Below are 27924 nucleotides of genomic sequence, written 5' to 3' on the forward strand. Positions count from 1 at the left end.
TCAGCAAGGCCGTATTGTTTTCAATAGGCACAAAAAAGAGAATATCTTAGAATATCACTAAGGAAGTAAAAGGCTTATATAATAAAAATACAAAAAACACAGAAGAAATCAAAGAAGATACAAGAAGAAGGAAAGACCTTCCATGTTAATGGATTGGAAGAATCAACCTCATAAAAATGATCACTCTACTAAAAGCAATTTGCAAATTCAATATAATAGAAATTATACAAATTTCTACAAAAATACCAGCAACTTTCTTCACAGAGATAGAAAAATTAGGCTCAAAATTTATATAAAACTGTAGAAGGCCTCAGGTATCCAAAACTATCCTTAGCAAAAGAAACACTCCAGGAGGTGTAGCAGACAGCTTCAGGTTCTCTCAGATGAACTTCCAGACCAGGCACGGTTATGGAAGAAGGGATTTGTTGATGCTTAAAGATCCAGGGGAAGTTCCATAATGCCAGAGGAAGCTGGCCTGCTTTTATAGGACCAGGCAGAGAGAGAGAAGCACAAGCCTAAAATCAAAAAACACATAGTACAGCACACTTCAGGAACTCCAGGTAGGCATACTTTGCATATCTTTAGATTGAAATCTCAAACTTACCACTACACCTTAAGATCCAGCCAGTGACACTGCCTCCAACCAGGTGGCAGCAGATGCAAACTACAAACTAATAAAACACTGAATATATAGGGAGCCATCCATTCAAACTACCACAGGAGGTATCACTATACTTGAATTCAAATTATACTACAAAGTCATAGTAATAAAGATAGCAGGTATTGGTGCATGTGCACATGCATGCATACACACACACACACACACACACACACACACACACACACACACAAAAAAAAAAAAACACATATATAGGTCAGTGGAACAGAACAGAAGATCCAGGCCTTAGGTAGCAAATACAGCTACTTGACCTTTGACAAAGGAGCCAACATTGCACCCTGGAGAAAAGACAGCATTTTCAACAAATGGTGCTGGAGAGATTGGATAACTACAGGAGAAAAACGAGACTAGACACACTTCCCTCACCATATACAAAAATCAACTCCAGTGTCTGGGGAAAATCCTGCTGCCTTGTACTTCCAGTACTTAACTCAGAGAACCAAGCTACAGCACTGATCCATGAAAGTAGTCTTACAAGGATATTGTTTAAAGTACTTCGAAAGGACAAAGATAGGTACTTAATAAACCCCCAAAATGTGACCTCTGTGTTAATCAAGGCATGCCAACTAAAACCATATCCTGGTACCATTTGCTGTTACCAATGTGGAAAAAATAAACTAGTTTAAAATATCCATTCTTGGGAAGGATATAGCATCACAGTACTGTTAGATTGGCTCCCATGTTTTGAAAGCCTTGGGTATTTCTATTAAAGTAGGATGTGGATACCCCCTGTGGCCAGCAGTGCACTCTTGGATGTAACATAGGGAATATGTTGTGTTTTTTTTGTGCAGTGGACCTAATATACGAGGGGCTGAAAACAGGAAGGTTTTTAATAGCTTGTAAATAATTTTGAAAGGAGGTAGAATGTGGTGAGGTTTATGGAAAGAACCCAGGTGATTATCAATCAGGAATAAACAGCAGGGTACAGAAGAGGGAACTGAGGAGTGCACATGCAATAAGACTCAAGGTAAGTAAGGACGTTATAAGCACAAGTCATCAGGTGTATACCCTTTTGGCTAAGGAATGGTATTATGTACATTGTGGCAATTTTATTTCCCTTTTTGAAAGAAAATAGAATTTTTATTGAGAACTTAAATATATAAACATACTGCAAATAAGGCATATTCCTACCATTGTTAATCTCTTTTGTCCCTTCTCCCTGTCCCCATTCCATCCTCCATAGAGGGATCAGTAACCTCTGTGGGGTCATGGTGAAATTGGCCATGTTCAGGTTGCTATGGCCATAGACCGCTGTGGGGTCATGAATGTACCAGTTGGTTTCTGTGGGAGGACAGTGTCTCATATCTCCCCTTCCCAACCTGTGGTTCTTACATTCTTTCTGCCCCTTCTTCTGTAATAAAGTGGCCAGTGGCTATGTGGCTGGTAACTTTGTCATTCTACTTTATTAGTCAAATTTTAAAATTTAAAACCCACTTTTCTCCTGTGAGACTCTCAGAATGGTTTCACACTATGCACTACAGGCTGGTCTCTTGTTGCTACCCCTTCTCTTTGTTTAGAGAGTGTTTGCTGTCATGACCATCTTGTCTCCTAAGAATCTCTTTTAAAAAAAATTGGGGGTTTATTCTTATTTATATATTTGAGAGTGACAGACAGAGAGACAAAGAAGCAGATAGAGAGAATGGGCGCACCAGGGCCTCCAGCCACTACAGATGAGCTCCAGATGCATGTGCAACTGGCACATGTGGCTTAGATGGGTCCTGGGGAATCGAGCCTTGAACCAGGGTCCTTAGGTTTCACAGGCAAGTGCTTAACCACTAAGCCATCTCTCCAGCCCATCCTAAGAATCTCTTTAGTGATTATGCGTCTCTCTTTTTTTTGACCCAGAGTAGATGTTATTTTTTTAGTGTTGTAGTATAGCAGGTTGTATTTTGTTGTTGCTGTTGTTTTTGAGATAGGGTCTGTTATGTATCCTAGGCTGGCCTGGAACTTGTGATCCTCCTGCCTGAGCTTCCTATGTGCTGGGGTCACAGATGTGTGCCAGCTACCACACATGACCAGACTTATATTTATGCATTCCCACTCACTCTGAAACAGGTGAAGGACATCAGGTCTAGGAAGAAACTTCTGTCACCTGTGGCCCTCTGACTGCCTAGTGAGTCATTTTCAAGTAGAGAGTAAGAACGCCTGGCTCCCAATTTTGGAAGGCATGCTCTGCCTTGAGCTGTTTGGTAGAGTTGTGGGTTTTGGTGGTGAATCAGCATCATGGACCAGCTTGAATGCCCGATGTTCTCAGACATGCACACACTGACTGATTTCTCATCATATCTAGCTACCCCATCATACATTTTATTTTTAAGCAAAATATTTGTTGACCTTATTGAATCATGCTAAGTTGTGAATAGGTGGATTGAGCCTAAAAAACTGAGAGTATTTGGACGTTCTGTGAAAGAATGCAGCCAATGTAGGGGATGTGTTGGGACCAGTTTAACTTCCAGAGGGAAGCACTTTCCATAAAATCTCATGAGAAACAGAGGCACCTTCTGGTTTTCAGGGGTGCCTGCAGGTTTCTGCCCCTTTCCTCTGCAGTGGCCACACCTCTTCATGCTGTGCCCGCGAGCATTATGGAGAACAGCACCCTGGACAAAACACCTGGTTGGTGCTGGGAGGTGAAACAGTAGGAAAGGGAGAGTTCACCTGCCAGACAGATCTGGTACTGGCTGCTTGCATACAGGGAGGTGGTGATTAAACTGAAGAGTGAGGGATGACAGTGTCTTGGTACATTGGACTACCTCTGCGGACAGTGATGACAGCCAGGGAAATACGGAGTCTAGGGGGGTCAATTAGTTTGGTTCAACATGAATGCCTATAAGATATTTAGGTGATTTGTCACTGGGTGTGCCTGAGACACAGGTGAAGACAGGAGCTCTGTGGGTTTGAAAGTCACTGCCTAGAGAGCTACAAGAAGCTGTGGCAAGAAACAACAATTTGCAGGGCAGTGGTGCTTGGGGAGATAGGGAAGATCTCAGCCCCTGCTCCACACCATGAGTGGGTAGGAGCCCAGCCAGCATGACTAAGTTGTAACCTCATGGGAACAGCCACTTCTCAAGTATCAGAAAAACTCAAACTTTCAAGCACTTTAAGCATATTTTCTTTTCTGCTTCTACTCCTATGATCACAACTGTATAATGTTCTGCTCTTTATTATGTTAGGGTTACATTGCTTGGATAGTGGCTTGAACATTGTTTATAGAACATTTGCTTTGAATGTGAGCTCTGATTTCCCAAATGGCACATAATAAATGAATGCTTACCATGCAGTTCATGTGTGAGCTGAGGGCTTCCCACATTGAAACTGCTTGATGTGGAGAGCAGAGCCCTATGCTGACGTTGCTGTGGCCATGATTATGTGTGCAAAGAAAAGTAGCCACTTGCTTACCAGTTGGTAGCTGTACAGCCGCTGCCGAAGCCAGCAGTTCACACCGGCCATGTGCCTCCAGGCTCACGCCCTGCAGCTCTCCTGACCCAAGCGCAACAGGATGGGGAAAGGAAGTCATTATAAAGGGGCATACAAAGGGATTCTTACATGGCTGAGTCAGGTATATCTTACCATTAGTGTTTTGTCTTTAATAGTCTCAAAACGGGAGTTGAGACGGCCCAGTGGGTAAGAACACTTGGTGCCCAAGCATGAGCACTTGAGTTCGATCCCCAGCACACCTGTAAAATGCTGCCTGGCCTTGCATGCCCGTAACCCCAGCTTTGGGGGCAGATATAGGAGCATCACTGGGACTTCCTGGTCAGTGAGTCTAACTAAAAAATTGCACAAGCTCCAGGTTCAGTGAGACACCAGCCTCAAGGAAAAGAGGAAGAAGGAGTGATAGATGAGGGTACCCCAGGTCTTTCTCTGGCCTCTACACGTGTGTTCATGAATGTGCATATTTACACACACATGCATGCACCACACACACACAGCATATACTGCACACACACACCAAATAAAATAGTCTCAAAATGAAAAACAGGGCTGGAGAGATGACTTAGCACTTAAGGCGCTTGCCTGCAAAGGCAAAGGACCCGGGTTCAATTCCCCAGTACTCATGTAAGCCAGATACACAAGGTGGCACATGCGTCTGGAGTTTGTTTGTAGTGGCTAGAGGTCTTGCCTGTCTCTCTCTTTCTGTCAAATAAATAAATAAATAATATTTTAAAAAGAAGAAAAACAGGAAGTACCCACAATGAGAAAATGGTAAGGTTATATGCAACCTAATATTTAAGGCTTTGATTTATTAGCACCAGCTTATATGTTTATTTATTTTTGAGGTAATGTCTCTCTAGCCCAGGCTGGCCTAGAACTCACAATCTTCTTGCCTGGGATTTCAGGAATATATATGCATAAGAAGTTCTTTTCCTTGTTCATTTGCTAGTCAATTGTAAGAGCTTCTTTGACTAATGTGTGCATGTGTAATATGGATATATGTATACATGAATCTGGGTGATATTTATGCACTCAAGCATATTAAAATTGATCTGTATTTTTCATTCTAAATATATACGATTTTTCATGGGCAGTTTTGCAAACAAAGTGATGCGTCACCTTGCATGCTCATGAAGCATTCTGCACCGACTGTAGCTCTCTTGAGCCTCTGATTACAGTTACCATCCAGTTGAGATGACCCTGCATTACTGCTAGTTGTTCTTAGGTTGCATCAAATAGTAATGATTATACTTTCACACTTTAAATTTTTGATGCAATGTGGTTATAAGGAATAACTACTAAATCATTTCTATTGTTTTGTTTTTTTCCTTGTAAGTAGTAGATGCACATGTATGTGCTGATGCTGGGTCCTGTGGGCTCGCCTGTGACAGCCAGAGGAAAACATCAAGTATGCCTGTCCCTCACCCACCCACCTGTTTGCTCCTTGTGATGGAGTCTGTTCCAGGTTCCAAAGCTTGCTGCTCCTCAGCAATTCGGTGCTCTCTGCTCCCCACAGGACTGTTACAGATGTGCACGACCATGTCCAGCTGTTTACGTGGGTTCTAAAGATTCAAACTCAGATGATCTTTATGCTTGCTTAGGAAGTACACTTAACCACTGAGCCATTCTTCCAGCCCTTGATTAGTTATTTTAAAAAACATTTTATTTTTATTCATTTGTTTATTTATGAGAGAGAGAGGAGGAGATAATAGGGATACCAGAGTGCCTAGCCGCTACAAACAAACTCCAGATGCATGTACCACTTTGTTTATCTGGCTTTACATGGGTTCTGGAGAATTAAATCTGGGTGCCTAGCCGTGAAGGTAAGTGCCCTAACCACCTAACCATCTCTCCAGCCCCTTAATTAGTTATTTTTAATTTTTATTATTATTTATTTATTTATTTGAGAGTGACAGAGAGAGGGAGGGAGGGAGGCAGGCAGGCAGAGAGCGAGGGAGAGAATGGGCGCGCCAGAGCTTCTAGCCACTGCAAACGAACTCCAGACACGTGCGCCCCCTTGTACATCTAGCTAACGTAGGTCTTGGGGAATTGAGCCTCGAACCGGGGTCCTTAGGCTTCACAGGCAAGCGCTTAACCACTAAGCCATCTCTCCAGCCCAATTAGTTATTTTTTTTTTAATTTTTATTTATTTATTTGAGAGCGACAGACACAGACAGAAAGACAGATAGAGGGAGAGAGAGAGAATGGGCGCGCCAGGGCTTCCAGCCTCTGCAAAAGAAATCCAGACGCGTGCGCCCCCTTGTGCATCTGGCTAACGTGGGACCTGGGGAACCGAGCCTCGAACCGGGGTCTTTAGGCTTCACAGGCAAGCGCTCAACCGCTAAGCCATCTCTCCAGCCCCCAATTAGTTATTTTTAAAGGAAGGCTGGTAGGAGAAGCTGTAATCACACAGGGGTGTCTTTATGTAGACATCTTCAGTCTACTTTCCACCCTTGTATGCTCATCTCACACTTGCTGAAAGGTCAGCTAAAAATGGACATAAAGATTTCCCCTTTTCTTGCATAATGACATATTATTGCCAGCTGGGCCTGGTACTTCACACCTGTGATCCTGGCACTTGGAGGCTGAGTCAGAAGGCTTGTTGTCAGCCTGAGACCAGCCTAGGCGGCAGAATGAGATCTTACAATGGCACAAGAGCCCCAGGAGAGTTAAGTGCTTTTCTTCTCTCCAGGGAGTATCTTGTCCCCTAGGGAAAAAGTTCCATCCCTCTGTCCTAGCTCCCCTGAATGGCAAATCTCCCTGAAGTGAAGGCCTACCTTGCAATATTCACTGTTGCTAAGCAAATGCTAGATTAAAGAAAGCAGTGCTTATTTATGTTTGTTTTCTGTATCTTAAATACAGAGGCCAGACTGTCTGGTGCACATCTAGAAGCACCTAAGTGGTTAACAGTGTGTTAAATTCCTTTCCCCTTTGGCTACGTAAACAACTGAGAAAATGTTTATCTTCTCTGACATGCTAGATTTACTATGACTTGGTAACTAAAACAGAGAAGTGTTATAAATTGAAACTTTAATCTTATGATTGACTCATTTTCTAAAAATTTATATGGCGTCTATTTGTTGAACAGCTGCAATTTTAGATTTGATCCATTTAAAACAGGCGATCATGCAGTGGCCCCAGTTGTTTTTATGACAGTCTTTTGAGCCAAGTCACCAGTGTTCATTTTTTTTGTCTTGGTTTTCATGAGTAACATTGTACTCTTTTCATGAATTTATTTTTCTTTCTTTTTGGCCTGAAATTTGATGTGGCTTGGATATAATGAGCTAAAACCCCACAATATTGGAGGTTCTTTTTGCCAGGTAAGCTTTTGTGTTTTAAGCAGTGCATGTGCCTTAACATTTCTGAAAGCTTTTCTCTGGTGAGTCTCACCCCTAAGGAATGTGAGCAAAACTCAGGGTCTCTTTGTTACTCGAGGTGTGATGGGCACACGAAGGGGCTCCTTCAAATACCTGTGTAGCTCTGGGCCTTATCACCACCTCCAAGTGCACTTGAATGTTATAAGGAAGACTCACACTGAAAACTTGTGGGGAAGCAAGTACTGTTACCGACTGAGCCATTTCTCTTAACTGGACATTTCAATTGCAGTTTGAGAAAATAACTCATAAGAGATAAAAAGGTTTACAGTATGAAGTGCCCTGTGTTCTGTGTCCTCTCTACCCCCAGAGCAGCCTGGGTGACTTCTGTACACAAGTTCAAGACTTGAGATCCCTCCAGAAGGTATAAATGCTCAACTCTGTTGCTCTTAATGACTTCTTCCCACCACTCTTTCTGCCTCCTTCCCAGATAGGCTGACCCTGCACTGTGCAGTGAAAGATAACCCTGTGAGCAGGGGCACACAGCCAGCAGGGACAGTTCCCCCACCTACCCACCCACCCACCTACCCTTCATAGTCTCTCTCCACACACTCTGCTCTTAAGCTGAAGGCCAAGACCATTGCTTTTTTCCAGTCCCTGCTTGGTCTGCTCAGCCAGGCTTCATCCAGTAGGAGAAACCCAACTTTCTCATCACTGGCTTCTTGGCCCTTGTCCCCCATACTAAGGATTTCCTTTCCTAATCACTTTGCCTCTGCCTAAAGAGTCACCTCTAGACTGGCCAGTCCCTCTGGCATTCTCACAGAATCTTCCAGTGACAGACACTGGAAGCAAGTGAGCAAGGCCCATTTCTCACTTTGTCATTGTTTCTCCAGAATCCTGCATAGCCACTTCTCATGCTAGGTACTTAGTGTGTACTGGCTGAGATGTTTTTATTGTGATATTGAAGCATAATTTACATACAGTCCATGAAATTCTATCATAAGCCTCAGGCACTTTTAGAAATGTGTTTGCCTGTATGTATATCCATTAACCAAATCAAGGTGGGGAGTGATTCTAGTAGCCCAGAGCTGCTGGTATCCACCTCAGTCAGTACTTTTTTCCCCCACAAGTTTTTGATTTTTCATTTCAGTTTCATTTAAGTGGCAGCATATAGCACGTGTATGAATATTGTGTGTAAATTCTTTCATAGAACATGCCTGTGAGATCTCTCCATCTCTTGGCACATGTTAGTAATCTTTTTTTTTTTTTTTAATTTAATTTATTAGTTTTCTTTTCAGTAAATACAGGCAGTTTGGTACCATTATTTAGGCTCATCTGTGATCTACCCCCTCCCATTAGACCCTCCTTATTATTGAAAATGGGTCGTGCATTGTGGAGTTAGCCCCCAGTTATTAGTATGATAAATGTCTCTGAAAATCATGACCCAACATGTAACTCTGACATTCTTTCCGCCCCCTCTTCCGCAAGATTTCCCTGAGCCATGTTGGGTTCATTTTTGGTCTGCTTTAGTGCTGAGGTGTTGGGGGCCTCTGAGGCTCTGGCTCTCTGATTTGGTAGGAGTTGATTTTTCTCTGCGTTGATCTCCTTCCCCTTTGTGCTGGTATCCAGTTCACAGGAAAACATCACCCTTGCTTATTTCGCCAGTTGTCCTTAGTTTCAGTTGGGCCCCTTCTGAGGTATGTTGGGGCAGCTCTCTTCTTAGGATCTGCATCTATCTGGAAAAGAGAAGCAGATTCTCCAACAGAGAGTAAGTTAGCACCCAGAAAATTGAGATAACACTTACTTTTTTGATAGACAGTTTGATAGGTGTAGGCCCTCTTATACCCCGTGATTGATGGTAGCTTGATATTGTAGAGTAGGCTTGTGTTTGGGTATGGTTCTGACTTGTTTCCCAGCTCCAGCTAAGGGTCTAGTACCACTGAGTGAATCAGTTAGCCAAATCAAGAGCAATTGATTCCTCACCATGGCTGTGTACCACTATTGCACTTGTATGGGTATCACATCCGGTTAATTGTTGCTACTTAGGTTAAACAATGTGTTGCTTGGACAGATCTTGGTCACTTCCCCCAGTCGCCTATGTAGCGCCTTCTGGCACTAGACACGCTGACTGTCTGGGGACTGACTCTCTCCTGGCTTCCAGCCATGTCATTCCATTTTACGTGTCAGCTGCGTATGGAGTCTTCAGCAATAGGGTCTTACCACTGGCCTTTGGTGGGTCATCAATTACTCTGACAGAAGTCTGTCATTGTTTTGGGAAACCTTGTAGGTTTCTTTGATCAAAAGCTCATTGTGGATTGTAGGCCCAAGCTGGAAGTGGGGGTTACAGGTCAGTGTCCACTAAGAAATTGAGGAAAAAGATAACTAATATACAAGAGTTAGAGAGAAGAGAGATAGAGGGGAGAGGGGGAGAGGGAGGGAGGGAAGATGTAGGAGATTTAGGTCAGTCTTGATCCTACCCTCTCCAGTGTCTTGTGGTTCAGGTGTTTCCTGTAAGGGACTAGTGAAGGTTCAGTCATTTGGTCTGTCTTTTAGGAAGTAGAATTTTATGGTACCATTGCCGTTTGGGTCCGGATTACTGTTTTCCACCCTTTGATTCCCTCCCCGCCCTCCCATCCATCTTATTGTCTAGTCCATGAGGTACTTGCTGGGTATGTAAGGCATCTTGGGCAAATTCAGGTTAGGTGTTGCAGATGAGTGAGACTATGTGTCGATTTTTTTTTCTGTGATTGGGTAAGTTCGCTGAGAATGATCTGTTCCAAGTTCAACCATTTTTCCTCAAATTTCTTTATGTCATTTTTTCTTACTGCTGTATAGAATTCCATTGTGTAGATATACCACATCTTTGTTATCCATTCTTCTAATGATGGACATCTGGGTTGATTCCAGCTTTTAGCTATTACGAATTGAGCTGCTACAAACATGGTTGAGCAAATCTCTCTGGCTTTTGGTTTGAAGGTTTTAGGGTACATGCCCAGTAATGGTATAACTGGGTCTGTTGGTATTTCTATAGTCAGCTTTTTCAGGAGTCTCCATATTGCTTTCCAAAGTGGTTGTACCATCCTGCATTCCCACCAACAGTGAATGAGTGTCCCTGCTTCTCCACATCCTCGCCAGCATTTATTTTCATTTGACCTTTTGATGTTGGCTATCCTTATTGGGGTAAGGTGGAATCTCATAGTTGTTTTAATTTGCATTTCTCTGATGATTAGGGATGATGAACATTTTCTTAGGTGTGTGTTTGCCATTTGTATCTCTTCCTCTGTGAATTGCCTGTTTAACTCTGTGCCCCATTTTGTGAGTGGGGTATTTGTCTTCTTATTGTTTAGACTTTTGAGTTCTTTATAAATTCTAGAGATAAGGCCTCTATCAGTTGGATAACCTGCAAATATTTTCTCCCACTCTGTGGGTATTCTATTGGCTTTGTTTATTATATGCTTATCTGTAAAGAAACTCTTCAGCTTCATATGATCCCAATGGTTGAGTGACTGTTTAAGAACTTGAGCCACTGGGGTTTTATTCAGGAAGTCTCATGTTAGTAATCTTATCATTGCTTTATGGTGCTCCACTTCTATCTAATATGCTACTTTTTTTTCAATATTGATGGATATTTGAAACCAATTTGAGATTATGAATAATATTTATCTAGACTTATTTTGTAAATCTTTTGGTGAATGTAAACATTTACTTTTATTAAGTGAAATGTGCTATACTTTTGTTCTATTTAGTGTAGCTATTTACAGTGTTTCAAAGTGATTATCCAGTTATCTCCCACCAGCCATTTTTTCTTTGCATGTGTGATGTGTGTGTGTGTGTGTATGTATATGTTTGTATGGCATGCCTGTATGTTTGTGTGGTATATGTTTGTTTGGTATGCATGTGTACGATTATGTGGTGAGGTGTGTATGTGTGTATGATGTGTGTGTATGTTTACATTATGCATATATGTGTGACTGTATTGTGTGTATGTGTGTGGTGTGCCTGTCCCGCATTCTAAGGTTCTGGGTCTTGAATGTGATGGCTTTCTAACATGCAGTGAATTTAGAGTCTAGCTTAGCTTTGATGTTTTGGTAGTAATAACAGGTATAGAATTTGAGTGAGTGAGGTTGAACAGAAATGAAAATTCACCAGGCATGAGTGACTGTAACTGGTGTCCAGGATGAGACAGCAGGGAGGGTAGAGGTTGTCACTTAGTCTGCAGTGGGGAGGGTAGAGGTCGTCACTTAGTCTGCAGTGGGGAGGGTAGAGTTGTCACTTAGTCTGCAGTGGGGAGGGTAGAGGACGTCACTTAGTCTACACTGGGGAGGGTAGAGTTGTCACTTAGTCTGCAGTGGGGAGGGTAGAGTTGTCACTTAGTCTGCAGTGGGGAGGGTAGAGTTGTCACTTAGTCTGCAGTGGGGAGGGTAGAGTTGTCACTTAGTCTGCAGTGGGGAGGGTAGAGTTGTCACTTAGTCTACAGTGGGAAGGGTAGAGGTCGTCACTTAGTGTGCGGTGGGGAGGGTAGAGTTGTCACTTAGTCTGCAGTGGGGAGGGTAGAGTTTTCACTTAGTCTATGGTGGGGAGGGTAGAGTTGTCACTTAGTCTGCAGTGGGGAGGGTAGAGGTTGTCACTTAGTCTGCGGTGGGGAGGGTAGAGGTCGTCACTTAGTCTGCGGTGGGGAGGGTAGAGTTGTCACTTAGTCTGCAGTGGGGAGGGTAGAGTTGTCACTTAGTCTGCGGTGGGGAGGGTAGAGGACGTCACTTAGTCTGCAGTGGGGAGGGTAGAGTTGTCACTTAGTCTGCGGTGGGGAGGGTAGAGGACGTCACTTAGTCTGCAGTGGGGAGGGTAGAGTTGTCACTTAGTCTGCGGTGGGGAGGGTACAGTTGTCACTTAGTCTGCAGTGGGGAGGGTAGAGGTCGTCACTTAGTCTGCAGTGGGGAGGGTAGAGTTGTCACTTAGTCTGCAGTGGGGAGGGTAGAGTCGTCACTTAGTCTGCAGTGGGGAGGGTAGAGTCACTTAGTCTGCAGTGGGGAGGGTAGAGTTGTCACTTAGTCTGAAGTGGGGAGGGTAGAGTTGTCACTTAGTCTACAGTGGGGAGGGTAGAGTTGTCACTTAGTCTCCAGTGGGGAGGGTAGAGTCGTCACTTAGTCTGCAGAGGGGAGGGTAGAGGTCGTCACTTAGTCTGCAGTGGGGAGGGTAGAGTTGTCACTTAGTCTGAAGTGGGGAGGGTAGAGTTGTCACTTAGTCTCCAGTGGGGAGGGTAGAGTCGTCACTTAGTCTGCAGAGGGGAGGGTAGAGGTCATCACTTAGTCTGCAGAGGGGAGGGTAGAGGTCGTCACTTAGTCTGCAGTGGGGAGGGTAGAGGTCGTCACTTAGTCTGCAGTGGGGAGGGTAGAGTTGTCACTTAGTCTACAGTGGGGAGGGTACAGTTGTCACTTAGTCTGCAGTGGGGAGGGTAGAGTTGTCACTTAGTCTACGGTGGGGAGGGTAGAGTTGTCACTTAGTCTACGGTGGGGAGGGTAGAGTTGTCACTTAGTCTGCAGTGGGGAGGGTAGAGTCGTCACTTAGTCTGCAGTGGGGAGGGTAGAGTTGTCACTTAGTCTGCAGTGGGGAGGGTAGAGGTCGTCACTTAGTCTGCAGTGGGGAGGGTAGAGTTGTCACTTAGTCTGCGGTGGGGAGGGTAGAGTCGTCACTTAGTCTGCGGTGGGGAGGGTAGAGGTCGTCACTTAGTCTACGGTGGGGAGGGTAGAGTCGTCACTTAGTCTGCGGTGGGGAGGGTAGAGTCGTCACTTAGTCTGCGGTGGGGAGGGTAGAGGTCGTCACTTAGTCTACAGTGGGGAGGGTAGAGTTGTCACTTAGTCTGCAGTGGGGAGGGTAGAGGTCGTCACTTAGTCTGCAGTGGGGAGGGTAGAGTTGTCACTTAGTCTGCAGTGGGGAGGGTAGAGTCGTCACTTAGTCTGCAGTGGGGAGGGTAGAGTCACTTAGTCTGCAGTGGGGAGGGTAGAGTTGTCACTTAGTCTGAAGTGGGGAGGGTAGAGTTGTCACTTAGTCTACAGTGGGGAGGGTAGAGTTGTCACTTAGTCTCCAGTGGGGAGGGTAGAGTCGTCACTTAGTCTGCAGAGGGGAGGGTAGAGGTCGTCACTTAGTCTGCAGTGGGGAGGGTAGAGTTGTCACTTAGTCTGAAGTGGGGAGGGTAGAGTTGTCACTTAGTCTCCAGTGGGGAGGGTAGAGTCGTCACTTAGTCTGCAGAGGGGAGGGTAGAGGTCATCACTTAGTCTGCAGAGGGGAGGGTAGAGGTCGTCACTTAGTCTGCAGTGGGGAGGGTAGAGGTCGTCACTTAGTCTGCAGTGGGGAGGGTAGAGTTGTCACTTAGTCTACAGTGGGGAGGGTACAGTTGTCACTTAGTCTGCAGTGGGGAGGGTAGAGTTGTCACTTAGTCTACGGTGGGGAGGGTAGAGTTGTCACTTAGTCTACGGTGGGGAGGGTAGAGTTGTCACTTAGTCTGCAGTGGGGAGGGTAGAGTCGTCACTTAGTCTGCAGTGGGGAGGGTAGAGTTGTCACTTAGTCTGCAGTGGGGAGGGTAGAGGTCGTCACTTAGTCTGCGGTGGGGAGGGTAGAGTTGTCACTTAGTCTGCGGTGGGGAGGGTAGAGTCGTCACTTAGTCTGCGGTGGGGAGGGTAGAGGTCGTCACTTAGTCTACGGTGGGGAGGGTAGAGTCGTCACTTAGTCTACGGTGGGGAGGGTAGAGTCGTCACTTAGTCTGCGGTGGGGAGGGTAGAGGTCGTCACTTAGTCTACAGTGGGGAGGGTAGAGTTGTCACTTAGTCTGCAGTGGGGAGGGTAGAGGTCGTTACTTAGTCTGCAGTGGGGAGGGTAGAGAATGTCACTTAGTCTTCAGGCTTTGCAAGCAAGTGCCTCCAACTACTGAGCCATCTTTCCAAGCCCCACCAAAGTTCTCAATGCAGGGTTATTATGCTCATGTTTTCTTCTGACTTCATTTATTTTAGTCTCAAACCTTTGTTTACCTAAGTTTTGGTGTGATGCTTGAGATTTTGAATTCAGTTTATTTGCTGTATTTAGCTAGAAAGGTCCTCCTTGTCAGCTGTGGAATTCCATGTATAGCAAGGCTGCTTGGTTATCAGTTTGCCATATCAGGGGTTCTTGCCTTGTTCACAGTTACTTTCTAGCATAGATAGCTTTGTCCTGCTGTTGTTTACCTGCTCTTCTTCCTATGCTGCCAAGTATTCAACTCCTTATTTGTTTATTTTTTGCTGTTTTGAGATAGGATCTCACTGTGTAGCTGTGGTTAGCCTGTAACTTGCTGTGTATATCAGGCTGGCTTTGTACTTGCAGTGATCCCTCTGCTTCTGTCTCCCACGTGCTGGAATCATAGGCATTTACCACACACTCAGCTGCCTCATAGGTCTTTAAAGTGTGTTACTGCTTTTGGGGGGTTGTCTTTTGAATGGAAAAAAATTTTGTTGTTTTTACTTTTATTGTTCTACATAGGTTACAGTCTTATGTACCCCCTCCTGTCCCCATTTCTGATGGCCCTCTTCACTGATGTTATTGGTGTTCACTGTAGGGTAACTAGGACCTCAGTCAGTCTCTGATTTTGGTGGTGGTGGGGGTTTGGATACTTACATTCCCTGTTTTTCTAGCTGATTATTACATGACCACATGTGGCTACTAATATGCTGATGTAATTTACCCTGGTGTCTTGCACACATCTCAATATGTAAAGTATTTTGAATAATTATAAGGAGAGATCACCCAAGTTGCTTTCTTAATATACATGTCTTCAGATCCCTGACTTAGCAGTGATGCAGTCTTTCTTCTAGCATGGATGTTTTTCTGCATCTCTGGGAAGCTTTGAAATGCTTACTGATTTATGGAGAGTGAAAAGTGAACCAACCTTTTTCAGAACATTTAGAAAAGTTCAGACACTTAGAAGACAAAATCAAACAGTATTTGAAATGATTTATACAATTTCAGCAGTAACTTTTTTCCACTTAAGCCAAAGCAATCTAAACACCACTTGCACATTGCTGAGTCCTTTAAATGGAGCCAGTGGATGGCTATAAATTAGATGATGGCTCATGTTTTCATAACCACTTTCTCTAAAGCATTTTCCTTCCTAAAACCCTAGGAGATCCTCTGAAAGTTGAGCTAGTTCTACATTGAACTAAACTCAAAGTCAGTAAGGAAGTACAATGAAAAGATTTAGAGAATAATATACTGCCATGGCGTAAGTTTAGAGAAACCCAGTGTTGAAAGAAAGTGAAACAATACTAGATGCTGTTGAGCTGGCTTATTAGTTCTTAGCTGCCTTGCCTCCCTTGAGTTACTGACATGTCTCTGTAGCACAGTGATCTCCAGTAGCCTTTGGCAATGGTACTCATAATCTACATGGTCTCACTGGAGCCCAGCCTGACCTGGAATTCACTATGTACTGTCAGGGTGGCCTTGAACTCACAGCAGTCCTCCCATCTCTGCTTCTCAAGTGCTAGGATTAAAAGCGTGTGCCACCATGCCCAACTTTCCACACAGCACTTTGACCTGAATCATTTCCTAATAACTTCTTATTTAAAGTATCATAATATTCCCATGTTCCTCTTACCCAGTTTTCCCCATGATGAAAACCTCATAGCCATAGTGTGTCATCAAATCCAGGCAACCAACTTTGGTATGATGTAGCGGCTGACTGAGTAACTGAATCATCAGTATGTATTACGTTGGTCCGTTATGATGACTTCTGAAGTTTACTAGGGTTCCAAACTGGCACAGCTCAGAACAATCAGCTCAAACTAACCGGCTGTTCCTTTTGCTGTGCTTAGATGAGAACCAGACTGCATACTCACCATGTAGACAAGACAGGAGCAGCAGAGTGGGGCTGGGTAGAGAGTTGTACACCACAGAGTCTTGTGCACTGTTATGATGGTAGGAAAGTATGGTATTTAAATTAAACACGCTGCCAGAAGAGCCACTGCGGTTCTTTCTCTGTCCTCGTCTGCTGGCCTGATGGGTAGAATCTGTGTATGCTATGAGATCACCCACTTTAAGTTTTTAGTCTCTTGTTATATTTTTTGTTGTTGTTGTTTTTGAGGTAGGGTCTCACTCTAGCTCAGGCTGACCTGGAATTCACTGTGGAGTCTCAGGGTGGTCTTGAACTCACGGTGATCCTCCTACCTCTGCCTCCCGAGTGCTGGGATTTGAAGGTGTACGCCACCTCACCTGACTCCTGTTATGTTTTTGACACCTCTGTCTCTTTCCTCTTTTGCTGCTTTTCGTGTCCTTTGTCCTTGAATTCTTAATTCATTGATTTTTTAAAGCATTTTGACCAAATTTCCAATAAGATATACATCTTACACGATGATTATACAAACACAAGTACGTGTGTATCTGAGTATGTGTATGTGTATGAATCCGAAGCTGAAACAAAGCACTACATACAGACTGACAGTTTTCCTAACCATGTAAGGAATATTCGACTCTTCTTTCTGTTTCTCTGTTTATTTGTAAGCAGAGAGAGAAAGATAGATAGGCATACCAAGGCCTGTAGCTGCTGCATATGAACTGCTTTATGTGGGCACCAGGGAATCAAACCCGGGTTGTTAGTATCTTCAGGAAAGTGCTTAACTATTGAGCAATCTCTCCAAAAACAGAATCCCCCGTTTCTCTATTTCTTTAGTATTGTATATGACCTCCCACATTTTCTCAGATCACTAAGTAGACAGTAATCTACAGCTTGCATGTTAACCAACCTTGCTCCATGATTTTTGCTTCTTTCCCATGGGATTCATAATTTTCCTGACAGACAAGTTTTGGAACAATCGAGCCACAGCTCCTCTTAATCTCGCCACTCCCATTTTTCTCATGTGTGTTGCATCCTTGGACAGCTATCCCTGAGGGCACACCTGCAGGAAAGAGTGGATATGATAGGATGTGGAGTCAGGAGAAGTCTGTTACAGGTAAGGAAGTGCTTAATTTTTTCTCTTGGAGTCAGGGACATTCCATCTGCTTGTGGTGAAAACCATGGCTGAGAAATTATTTCTTCTGAGAGGCATATACACAATCCCACAGGCTACGGGAGACTTAGAAATTGAAGCTGGTATGAGGTGTAAGAAACAGCTATGGTTTCTGTGTAGAGAATGGGCTGGAGCGGTCAGAGATGTGCAGAGAGAAACCAAGCCATCAAAGTGTCAGACTAAAAACAATATAAGACATGAAGTAGAAGGGGAACTATTTGTGAAAAGCAAGGGGACCAGTGTGTATGTGTGGATAATCTTTGAAGACATAAATGGTAAGAGAAGCCAGACACAAAATGTATGTTGTATGATTCTGTTTCTATGAAAGGCCTACAATAAATTTGCAGAAAAAGAAAATAGTTTAGTGGTTGTCAGGGGCTGGGGGTTGAGAATGAGAGTGGAGAATGACTACTCACGAATGTTGGGTTTCTTTTCGGTGAATTTACCAATATACTAAGAATCACTGAACTGTACACATTAAAAGTGAATTACATGGTATATGACTAATTGAATTAAAAGTCAATGTTCTCATACTATAGGGAGTACAGAAAGCCTGTGTTGGATCCCACTCAATGGCCTTGGTTTGTTCCCATGAAGGAGATACCGGATTGTTGTAGAGTGTTCACATCAGCCTTCCTCCAGAGGTGTTCTTGTTTTGGTTAGTGTTACATGACAAGATTTGACCTGTAACCCAGAACTTTAGAAGGAAGTATCTGGCTGTCAGTTCATGTCAGCTGTAAGCAAGGTTGAATCTTCAAATTGAGGCACTATCAGAAGAAAGTCTAGCATTCTTAGTTCTGTCCAAGAAATGTCTCTGTAGGGTAGCATTGCAGCAAGGTGCTCCCTGGCCATTTCAGTGAATGTCGGTGGAGTAATACTTCCCCACTGCCTCATTACCTAACGGTGTTTTTTGTTTTCATCTCGTACTTTTCAAAAATGCCAGTAGCATGTGTTGTTCGGCATTACTGTGGTTCTCTGTGTTTCAGCCATAACTGAAATAGTTTCAACTTTTGTGAAAAATTGCTACAAGCCATTACATTAGAAATTTTGGAAATTCTTCAGAGGAGACAGTCAGGAGGATTGATAACATGTTGACAGAAAGAAGGCAGTCCTTGTAATTTCAGTGGCTCTGTTGTATGCTTCAGTTCTGTCTGCTCTGCTGCCTGGCACGCAGATAGTAATAGGACCTGCAGATGACAGACCATCTTGCCCTTGGCTATACTTAATAATCTGCAGTTAATAATTCTGCGATGCCTTTTGGATTACCAGGGGATGGCAGGAAGGGAAGCTGTTACACCCTCCCAAGGGTAAGGATGTTTTTCACTATCTTTATTAACTGAGTCTTATTGCCTGCTGGGGGTGCAGCCTGCCGTGAATCAACTCGTGACTGTTCCTCAGTGATATAACAGCTACACTCGTTCGTACAACCTATAGTCACTTTCACCAGGAGAATGAGAAAATAAGCCTGGAAACCAGTGGTACCCAGCCAGAATCTATGAGCAGCATTTAGATTAGGTTAATTAAGAGGCAGGAGAGGAAAGTGAAGACCTGAGGCTTCAGGAATCAGATGAGGGTGTGTCTCATTGTCCTGCTTCCTCAGGACCACATGTCTACCTCAGCCTGATCCATGGAATGTTCATAAAAGTGGAGAATGACATTGGTTTAATTTTGTTTGTCATTGTAGAAACTCATGTGTGTGGGGAAGTGGTCAGTAAATTTTGTTACTTATTCATTGACCTCATAATGTTCATGATTTTGAATCTTAAAGGATTTGGACTTTTACATGAAAATTGTGTGTCAGTTGCAGTCATTTCTGTCAATTTTTTATGCCTTTTAACATCATTTGTATGATTACTTACTGAAGAAACTGTGCTGGCCACAAGACACAGAAAGGTGACCAGTGTGGTCCCTGTTTACAGTAGGCTTGTAGTTGACAAGCTTAACTATTTCCAAAAGAGGGCCAGTGCAGTGTAAGCTTTTTTTTTTTGGTGGGGGTGGGGGGCCTCTGAGCTAGGGTCTCACTCTAGCTCAGGCTGACCTGGAATTCACTATGTAGTCTCAGGGTGGCCTTGAACTCACAGTGATCCTCCTACCACTGCCTCTCAAGTGCTGGGATTAAAGGCGTGTGCCACCATGCCCTGCTTCAGTGTAAGCTTTTAATTGTCTCTCCTTTAACCCACATGACACTCCTATGAGGAGGCAGGTGCCACGTGTCACATTGCAAGGTTATAAATTTGGTGGTGATCACATGTTCATGCTTTGACCATTCAGTGGTTGGTCATCTAATGTCTGTCCCCACTAGGACATGTGGCCATGAGGGTGCCTTGAGGACTCAGAATGTTGCTGTTCCATGAATTTTCGAAAGCTGACCTGAGACTGCGCTACTCTCTGTGTGCCACTGCCCTGGGTGAGGAGGGAGGAAGGAAGAACCGTGAGGCGGTGAGGGTTCCAGGTGCTCCTGTGATTCTGAAGGCCTTGGGAGCACAGAAGGAATTAGAATAGCCTCTGTTTTTCTCCATAAGCTGTAAAGGCGCAAGAAAAGGTCATTAGTAACAGAGATAATTTGAAAACAGTAAAGTAGCATGTCCCTTCCTCTTCCATAAGTCCTCCACCACAAGTCCCAGGTGATTAGATCGATGGAGAGGAGCAGGGTCATGTTTCTTGTGCTGGTGTGGCTGGAGCAGCGAGTGAAGGCAGAAAGGCAGACGAGGAAGTCTGCTGTAGAAAATCAAGAAAGAAATTCCAGCGTTTCTTTTGCTATTTTAATTTTTAAAGAGGGGGAGAGCTAGAGAGAGAAAGTGGGAAAGAGAGAGAGAATGGGCACGCCATGGCCTCCAGCCCTGCAAACAAACTCCAGATGCATGCCCTCCCCCCCTTGTGCATCTGGCTAACATGGGTCCTGGGGGATTGAACCTGACTCTTGAGTAATTAAAACTGGGGTACCTAGGTGTTTCTTAGCTCCAGTTAGCTAGCTAGTGTTAAAAGTAGGTCTGCTCTCAAGGTAATATAAAGCTGTCCTCTGCTGAAATTTAAACAGATTGAAACCCCTCCATTTTGCAGAGGCTGCCAGACTAGCTAGCTCTGGCAGGTCACTAGGAAGACCTTGACCATAATTCTGAGGCCTGTGGTCTGTGAGATGCTCAAAGCATTCCTGACACCACCTTGTAGTGTGTCACTCTAAAGCAGTAGGCCATACTCTTGCCTAAAGTGTCATCACGTCCACTTTGTTCTGTGTGGGAGAAGTCCAAAAGGACCCTGTGTTTTAAGGGACTTGGAGTGGAGTAAGGTTTCAGCAGAACTTAAAAACCATGCATGACTGCTCTTAAATGACAGACTATAGAACTGTGTATATGTTTTAAGTGAATCCCAGAGACCCAGCCCTTTGACTGAAAATATAGTCAAAGCTTTCTATATTGATGTCCTGAGCCACTTGCTTTCTTTTAAAAACTACTTGTGTGGGCTGAGGAGATGGCTCAACACTTAAAGGTACGTGCTTGCAAAGCCTGCTAGCCCAGGGTTCAATTCCCTGGTATTCATATAAAGCCAGATGTGCATATATCTGCAGTTTGTTTGCAGTGGCAGTGGGCCCTGGTGTACTCATATTCATAATCTCTATCATTCTCACCTCATATATATATATATATATATATATATATATATATGTATATGTATATGTATATGTATATGTATATGTATATTTGTTTCTCAAGGTAGGGTCTCTCTCTAGCCCATGTTGACCTGCCACTCTCTCTGTAGTCTCATGCTGGCCTTGAACTCATGGCAATCATCCTACCTTTGCCTCCCAGGTGTTGTGATTAAAAGCATGCACCACCATACCAGGTCTTAAAAAAGTATTTTTTAAAAAAATAAAAATTACTTGTGTCCAAACAGTTTGAAAAGTCTCTATCTGCTCCTTCTGCTACCCTGCCACAGAGGGCCTTACTGGCAGGAGCTGTGTGGGCTGCGTTTCTAATGCTCAGCCCCTTTCAGCAGTGGTGTGGCCTTCTGTGAGCCCCATTTCATGGTTGCTCATGTTACATGGTGGTGTGGAGGACCACAGCTGAGCTTGCAGGCAGAAGGGTCTTGTTCTGGGGAGGGAACAGACCTAGTCACTGTGACCAAGACCTTGGATGACAGCAAGTCCACTGGTGCAGTTTGGGTGGTGGCCACCAGTCATTCAAGCCTTTGCTTCTGACTGGCTGTGTCCCCTACTGCTGAGTGCTGCACTCACAGATGGTGTGATTAGCACAGCACCCGGGAGACACTGGACAAGGCCCTCTCCTGCAGGGCATGTGGTAGCTTTTTGTTGAAAGGGGAGAGTGGACACTTGGGTTAGCATATGTCTCCACTCTGATGAGCCCATGTCCTAAGCTGGTTGAAGCACTCCTACATACCTCCCTGGAACAGCTGCCTTTCCCAGTCCAGGCACAGTAATTACCTTAAAGATTGGGTGCAGTCAGAGTGTAACAAGTGCATGGCCATGTCTTCAAAGTCACTTTGTGATAGGCGTGGGCCTTGGAGTGTCCTGAGATTTGCCACACCTCTGCGATGAAGGGATTATCTTTCCAACATCTTTGCGTCATCCTGGTATGTTAACTCATGTTTGCTGTCTAGTTCATAGGAAGTCTGTAGTTACAAGAATTATAGTTTACTTGTACTTTATTTTGCAAGGAATTATAAGACTTGTTAGAGAATGGTTATTCTTTAAAAAAAAAAAAAAGCTTTTCCTTTTGGGAAAGATCAATGTCAGTTAAAGCTTGTGTCAGAAGAAAGTGCATGGTTGCCCATCTCCAGCTTGTAGTTGAGGGATTGTACTTTACATTTCTAGGCAGCTAAAGGATCTTCTAGAGAATAGTGGTTCCTCTTAAGCTTCCAGAATTGTTTCCACAAAAACCCCTTTAATGTCAGGTAAAGCTTATAAAGAAAGTGGATGGCTGCATGTCACATTGGTTTCAGAAACGTAAGAGCACACAAGTGTGTCCTCAGAGGACAGGATTGCTATCTACTTCTGTTTTCCAGTGCTGCAAGAATGTTCTCTAGTGAGCTTAGGCATCCACTCCTGTGCAGTCCTCTTCCTGCTGACCTGTTGCAAAGGTTCAGAGAAAGAGCAGCATTGGTAGAATGTGACATTTTCAATGGGAGTCTTCTCCCATGAAGACCCATGAGGCATTTCTTAACTACTTCCTTGTCTTCAGAAAGAACAGATGCCCTTTCTTAGAATTTTTTGATATACCATGTCAAGGCATTCATTTCATGCAGGCCCCGTGTTTTTTTTAAAATATTTTGTTGGGGGGGGGGTGGCGTCAGATGCACAAAGAGTGAGAATGGGCACGTCAGGGCCTCCTGTCACGAATGTACTCCTGACACGTGTGCCACTTTGTGCATCTGGCTTTATGTGTGTACTGGGGAATTGAACCCACACTGTTAGGTTTTGTAAGCAAGTGCATTTAACCACTGAGCCATGTCTCCAGACCATGCTTCTTTATCAAACCTTGTTGCCCTTTCTGGTTTGTCCCCTCTATCCTTCTGCCACAGAATAAATGCTGGAGTGCTGAACCAGGACAGAGTCATAGGTGGCTGCGTCCTCAGTGTCATGAGCAGCAATTATGCCGGCTGGGCCTAGAGAAGATGGGAGCCTAAGGGATTTCTTCAGCATCCCACAGAGATTCCTGGTTTCCTTGGTTCTTAACACATGTCTTTTCTAAAACTAATGCAATCTCTATGTAGCGGGGGTCTCTGTTCTACCCCTCTTTTTCATCTACTCTATGCCTGACACAATATGTTATAAAAATGATATGATAGGAACTTTCAGCTGAGCTGCCAGGTGTGGTGGCACACACTTTTAGTCCCAGCACTTGGGAGGCTAAAGTAGGAGGATCACGGTGAGGTTGCGGCCAGCCTGGGCTACAGAGTGGATGCCAGGTCAGCCTGGGCTGGAATGTGAATCCAAGAAAACTTTTAACTCTTGAAAAGCCACTCATGTGAAATTAGGTTGCAAAACAAACAGTTCAGAGTAAAATGTTTTGAACTAAAGAAATAACTAAAAATAAGTAAACTCATGACATTGTCATCTTTCCAGGTCGTCATATGAAGTAAAGTATAATTAGCATAAGTAATTAAGCTCACTTAATGAAAAGGTCATATATTTAGAGTAAAACAAAATTTTGCATGTAGATATGTGTATGTCTCAGTTATATTTACCTGATGTAAAGTTTTCTTGAAGTAAGTATTCATTTGCTCAGGCGATCATAACAAAGTCCCCTAGATGGGGTGGCTTAAACAACTGACATACATTGTGTCACAGTTCTGGAGGCTGAAGTCACAGACAGGTATTAGGCTGTTTCTCCTGGGGCGTCTTGTACTACAGGAGATGGCTTCCCGCTGTGCACGTGCCTCTGGGGTCTCTGTCCAATTTCCTCCTCTTCTGAGGACACCAGCTTTAATTTCATCATGCCTTTAAAAGTCTTATCTCCAAATGGAGTGACATTCTGAGGTGCTGGATTAGGACTTCAGCATATGAAGACATACTCGAGGGGGACACAGATGAGCCCATCAACACTATCAAATATGGCAGCACTAATATTGTGAGTGACATGACGTTTAGGATGAAATTCCACTTGAAGCCCTTGCAGCTCTCCTGTGTGCTCACGCTGCGTTCTCGTGCATGCTGTTCTCAATTTCTATGTGCATTTCTGTGTTGGCAGGCCTGGCAGCTGAGGTTCAGCCACCTTGTGGGGTATGGTGCCAAATACTACTCATATCTGATGTCCAGGGCTGTGGCATCCATGGTTTGGAAGGAATGTTTCCTACAGGATCCTTTTAACAGGTAACAAGGGTGGGTGGGGGCAGTTCATAAAGCATCCTGAGCGCATTCATGACCCCACAGTGATTGAGGATGGCCCCACTGAAGTGGGGCCTCAGTAGAATGGAGGAGTGAAGAGGAAACATGAGAGTATAGCCCAATGGGAACAAGATCAGCTTGCAGTCTGTCCATGTATTAAAGTGGTCAACAACAACAACAACAACAAAAATCCTCCACTTCAATCACAGGATCTCCCATTCCCACTATATCCAGCTCAGCCACCCAGAACCTGGTGACCTTGGCAGGAAATGGGAGCACTGTAAACATATATTGTTAGGCCCCTCCCTCCTGACGTGGCTTGCTCATCTCTTCCTCCCAGCCTGCAGTGGGCCTTGCCTGGCACCCTTAGATGTGGCGGCCTCCGCGCAGGCACTCCTAGAAGGCAGCCCTGCCTCCGTGCTGCCCCTGCCGTCAGCTCTGCTTCTCCCAGTGGTTCGCAGTCCCGCTCATGAGCGACTTGTGTTGGCCCAGGCCTCTGGAGTCCCATGCTCACGGATGCCTCTCTCCTCTTTCCTGTTGAACACTGGGCTTGTTCTTTCTTCCCAGAGAGCACTGTGGAAAACATGGTTTATTGACACTAATAGCTAGCTTGTTTCCAAAAATTGACCCACTTTCTGCTTTTGGAATCTTCTTGCCCTGGGATGGTTGTCCATGTAGAAAGCGGGCAGTCTGGAGGTGAGGGCTGTTCTTCCCATCACCCCAACTTTGCTCCCTTCCTAGTGGCCACTCACCACCTGGACAGTGCAGGTAGCTGCCAAATAGCTACTCACATTGCTCATTGCTGTCTGGCCTAAGAGCCCTCCTCATGCATGTGTCCCTCATCTGGGTAGGCGGTGGTTTAGACCGAAGTGAGGACTGCTTTGCTGCAGTGTCCAGGCAGCAGTTCCCTGGGCCTTTCTCAGGAGCACATGGTACTGGATTAGCATGGACCCAGTGAGGAAGTGGGGTCAGGTGTCCACACACTACAGGTGTGGACACATTATCTCAAACCCTTCAGAAGAGGCAGCGGGACGTGGCCCTGCAGAGAACAGGGCAGGGCAAAGGCATCTGGGCTTGTGTCTGGCAGTTCTGGCTCTCCAGCCAGGCCAGGTTGATATGGGTGGAGAGAAGTGACACCTCACATTGGTTGAGAAGTGCAGGAAAGCTTACTTTGTTTCTTGCCCTCTCTTTTCCTGAGATCCTTACAGTGGAAATTGACAGGAAGTCAGGTTCTAGCCTCAGGCTTCCCAGAATGTGCATCTTTGAAATCAAACCAGTAATTATGAGCTGATGTCATAGCTGCTTAAAGGACTTTATCTTCTTACCACTCACATCTATCAGGAGATGACGGTTATCTGCGTGGTGGTTTGATTCAGGTGTCCCCATAAACTTAGGTGTCCTGAATGCTAGGTTCCCAGCTGATGGAGATTTGGGAACTAACACCTCCTTCAGGCAGTATATTGTTGGGGCGGGCTTATGGGTATTATAGCCAGTGTCCCCTTGCCAGTATTTGGCACAACTCCTGTTGCTGTTGTCCATCTGATGTTGACCAGAATGTGATGTCCACCCTCTGCTCATGCCATCATTTCTCCCTATCATCATGGAGCTTCCCCTCGAGTCTGTAAGCCAAAATAAACCCCCTTTCCCCCCAACAAGCTGTTCTTGGTCTGTTGTTCACTGCCAACAATGCGAACCTGACTGCAACACTTTGCCAAGGACACACATCCCCTTGGGGTTCGGTCTGCAGAGTAGAGCTTTCTATGAGTACAGTGAGGCTTGCAGAGGGGTGTGATGAGTAGCAGATGGACTAAGATGGTTTGCTGGGGCTGCCCCCCTGCTCTGCAGCCTCCTCCACGTCCCTTAGCTGTATTTACAGTTTGGAAGATTCATATTTTCTCAGAAGCTCATAATCACATACATTTCCCAAATCTTTTCTACTTGGATCTGATGTCTTAGCTTGATGATTTTTTTTTGGGGGGGGGGGTCTTCCACCCTTTGCAGACTGCAGACACCTGGGCTGCTTTTCAGACCTTATTGTTTTCAAAAGATCCACAGCCAAACTTGACTATAGTAAATCAGCTTCAGAGGTGGCAGCTCTTTACTGGAGATTTATAAAATGGGTAAAATGTCATCTTGTTTGAAGGGGCTATACTTTACTAGAAAACCACATGCTATTAAAACGTATCTCCAGGTATTTATATCATGGTTATATGTGCATTCTTGCCTAGACAGGTAGCTGCCATACTTTTATGAACATGTAAAAATTAGCTAGTAAAAGTGCTCATTGTACTAAGAAACCCCTAGTCTCTGTCAGAGTCCTATTTTCTTTCTCCTAGTTTAGTGTTTGGTTTGTTAATTTGTTTGTTTTGTCTTCTTCTTCCTTTTTTTTTTCTTTTTTTCTGTTTCAAGGGAGAGTATTTCTCTAGTCTAGGTTGACCTGGTATTCACTGTGTAGTCTTAGAGTGGCCTTGAACTCATGGCATTCCCCCTACCTCAGCCTCCCGAGTGCTGGGATTAAAGGCCCGACTTTGTCTTTTGTTGTTTATGAGACAAGATCACTCTGTGTAACTCAGGCTGCCGTAGAGCTAATGATTCTCCTGCCTCAGCCTCCTGAGTGGTGGGCTCATAGGTCTGCACTGAAGGGACCATTTGATCACACCTCTGACCAAGAGCTTCATCAGGGCATGGGGCGTGTAGAGCAGAGGTGTGCCAAGGCAAGGCTTAAGAAGACAGCTTTCATTTGGCAGAAGGGATGCTATCTCTCATGGCCAGAAGGGGACCGTGACCCCCCAAGGCAGGGATTGGGCAGAGTATCTCCACCCCCTGCTCTGGGAGCCCTGCCTCCTCCATGCCGGTTACTAAAGTAAAGACTAGCATAAGCATTTTCAGCTCTCCCCTTAAGATTACACGAATAGGTTAGCATCTTGTCACAGGATTACAGAAGTCAAGCAATCCTTCCCACAGAGAAAGACTTGCTAACAAAACAAAGTTGAAAATTCAGTTTGCCCCATACAGTGAACATACCACACCTGGTTTTGTTTATTGTAGGATCATCCAAAATCAGAAGTTGAGTTTTAGAAGCAGGAAAGTGATCTGTCCATCACATGGTGGCAACGTTTTACAAAGATGGCATCAGTGTGATTTCTTTTGAGAAACTTAAGATGCTGGGAGAGCAGCTGTGGGTAACAGAATCTTTTCACCCCTAGGGCTGCTGGAGAGCGCTACCGCAGGGAGATGCTGGCGCACGGTGGCGGCAAGGAGCCCATGCTGATGGTTCAAGGTAAAAACTACTGCTGCCTCTTCTGTGGCTCACTGGTTTGTCTTCATTGGGTTTTATGGGCTTTGTGTTACCAACATTCTAACAGAAAATGGTTAAACTTATCATAAATTCCCAGAACATTTTCCTTTTGTTTTTAGCAGATCACAGTGGAGTTTTTGAGTTTTTTTTTTTTTTTTTTTTTACCCTAAACAACTGAGCTGGAGAGATGGCTTAGTGGTTAAGCGCTTGACTGTGAAGCCTAAGGACCCCGGTTCAAGGCTTGATTCCCCAGGACCCACGTTAGTTAGATGCACAAGGGGGCACATGTGACTGGAGTTTGTTTGCAGTGGCTAGAAGCCCTGGTGTGCCCATTCT

The 27924-nt window shown here is 44.6% G+C and overlaps 1 protein-coding gene across 2 annotated transcripts in view; it reads left to right on the plus strand.

Moving 5' to 3' along the window:
• Positions 1–27924, plus strand: part of LOC101607406 (mitochondrial intermediate peptidase) — a 158005-nt gene that overhangs the window by 105727 nt on the left and 24354 nt on the right. For both annotated transcript variants that reach the window (XM_004670524.2, XM_045154713.1), the window contains 2 exons: positions 24154–24275; positions 27497–27570. In XM_004670524.2, coding sequence (XP_004670581.2) covers positions 24154–24275; positions 27497–27570 — 196 coding nt within the window. The remainder of the gene's footprint in view (positions 1–24153; positions 24276–27496; positions 27571–27924) is intronic.

This window comes from Jaculus jaculus, chromosome 7 (assembly GCF_020740685.1).
Source record: "Jaculus jaculus isolate mJacJac1 chromosome 7, mJacJac1.mat.Y.cur, whole genome shotgun sequence".
Classification (NCBI taxonomy): domain Eukaryota; kingdom Metazoa; phylum Chordata; class Mammalia; order Rodentia; family Dipodidae; genus Jaculus; species Jaculus jaculus.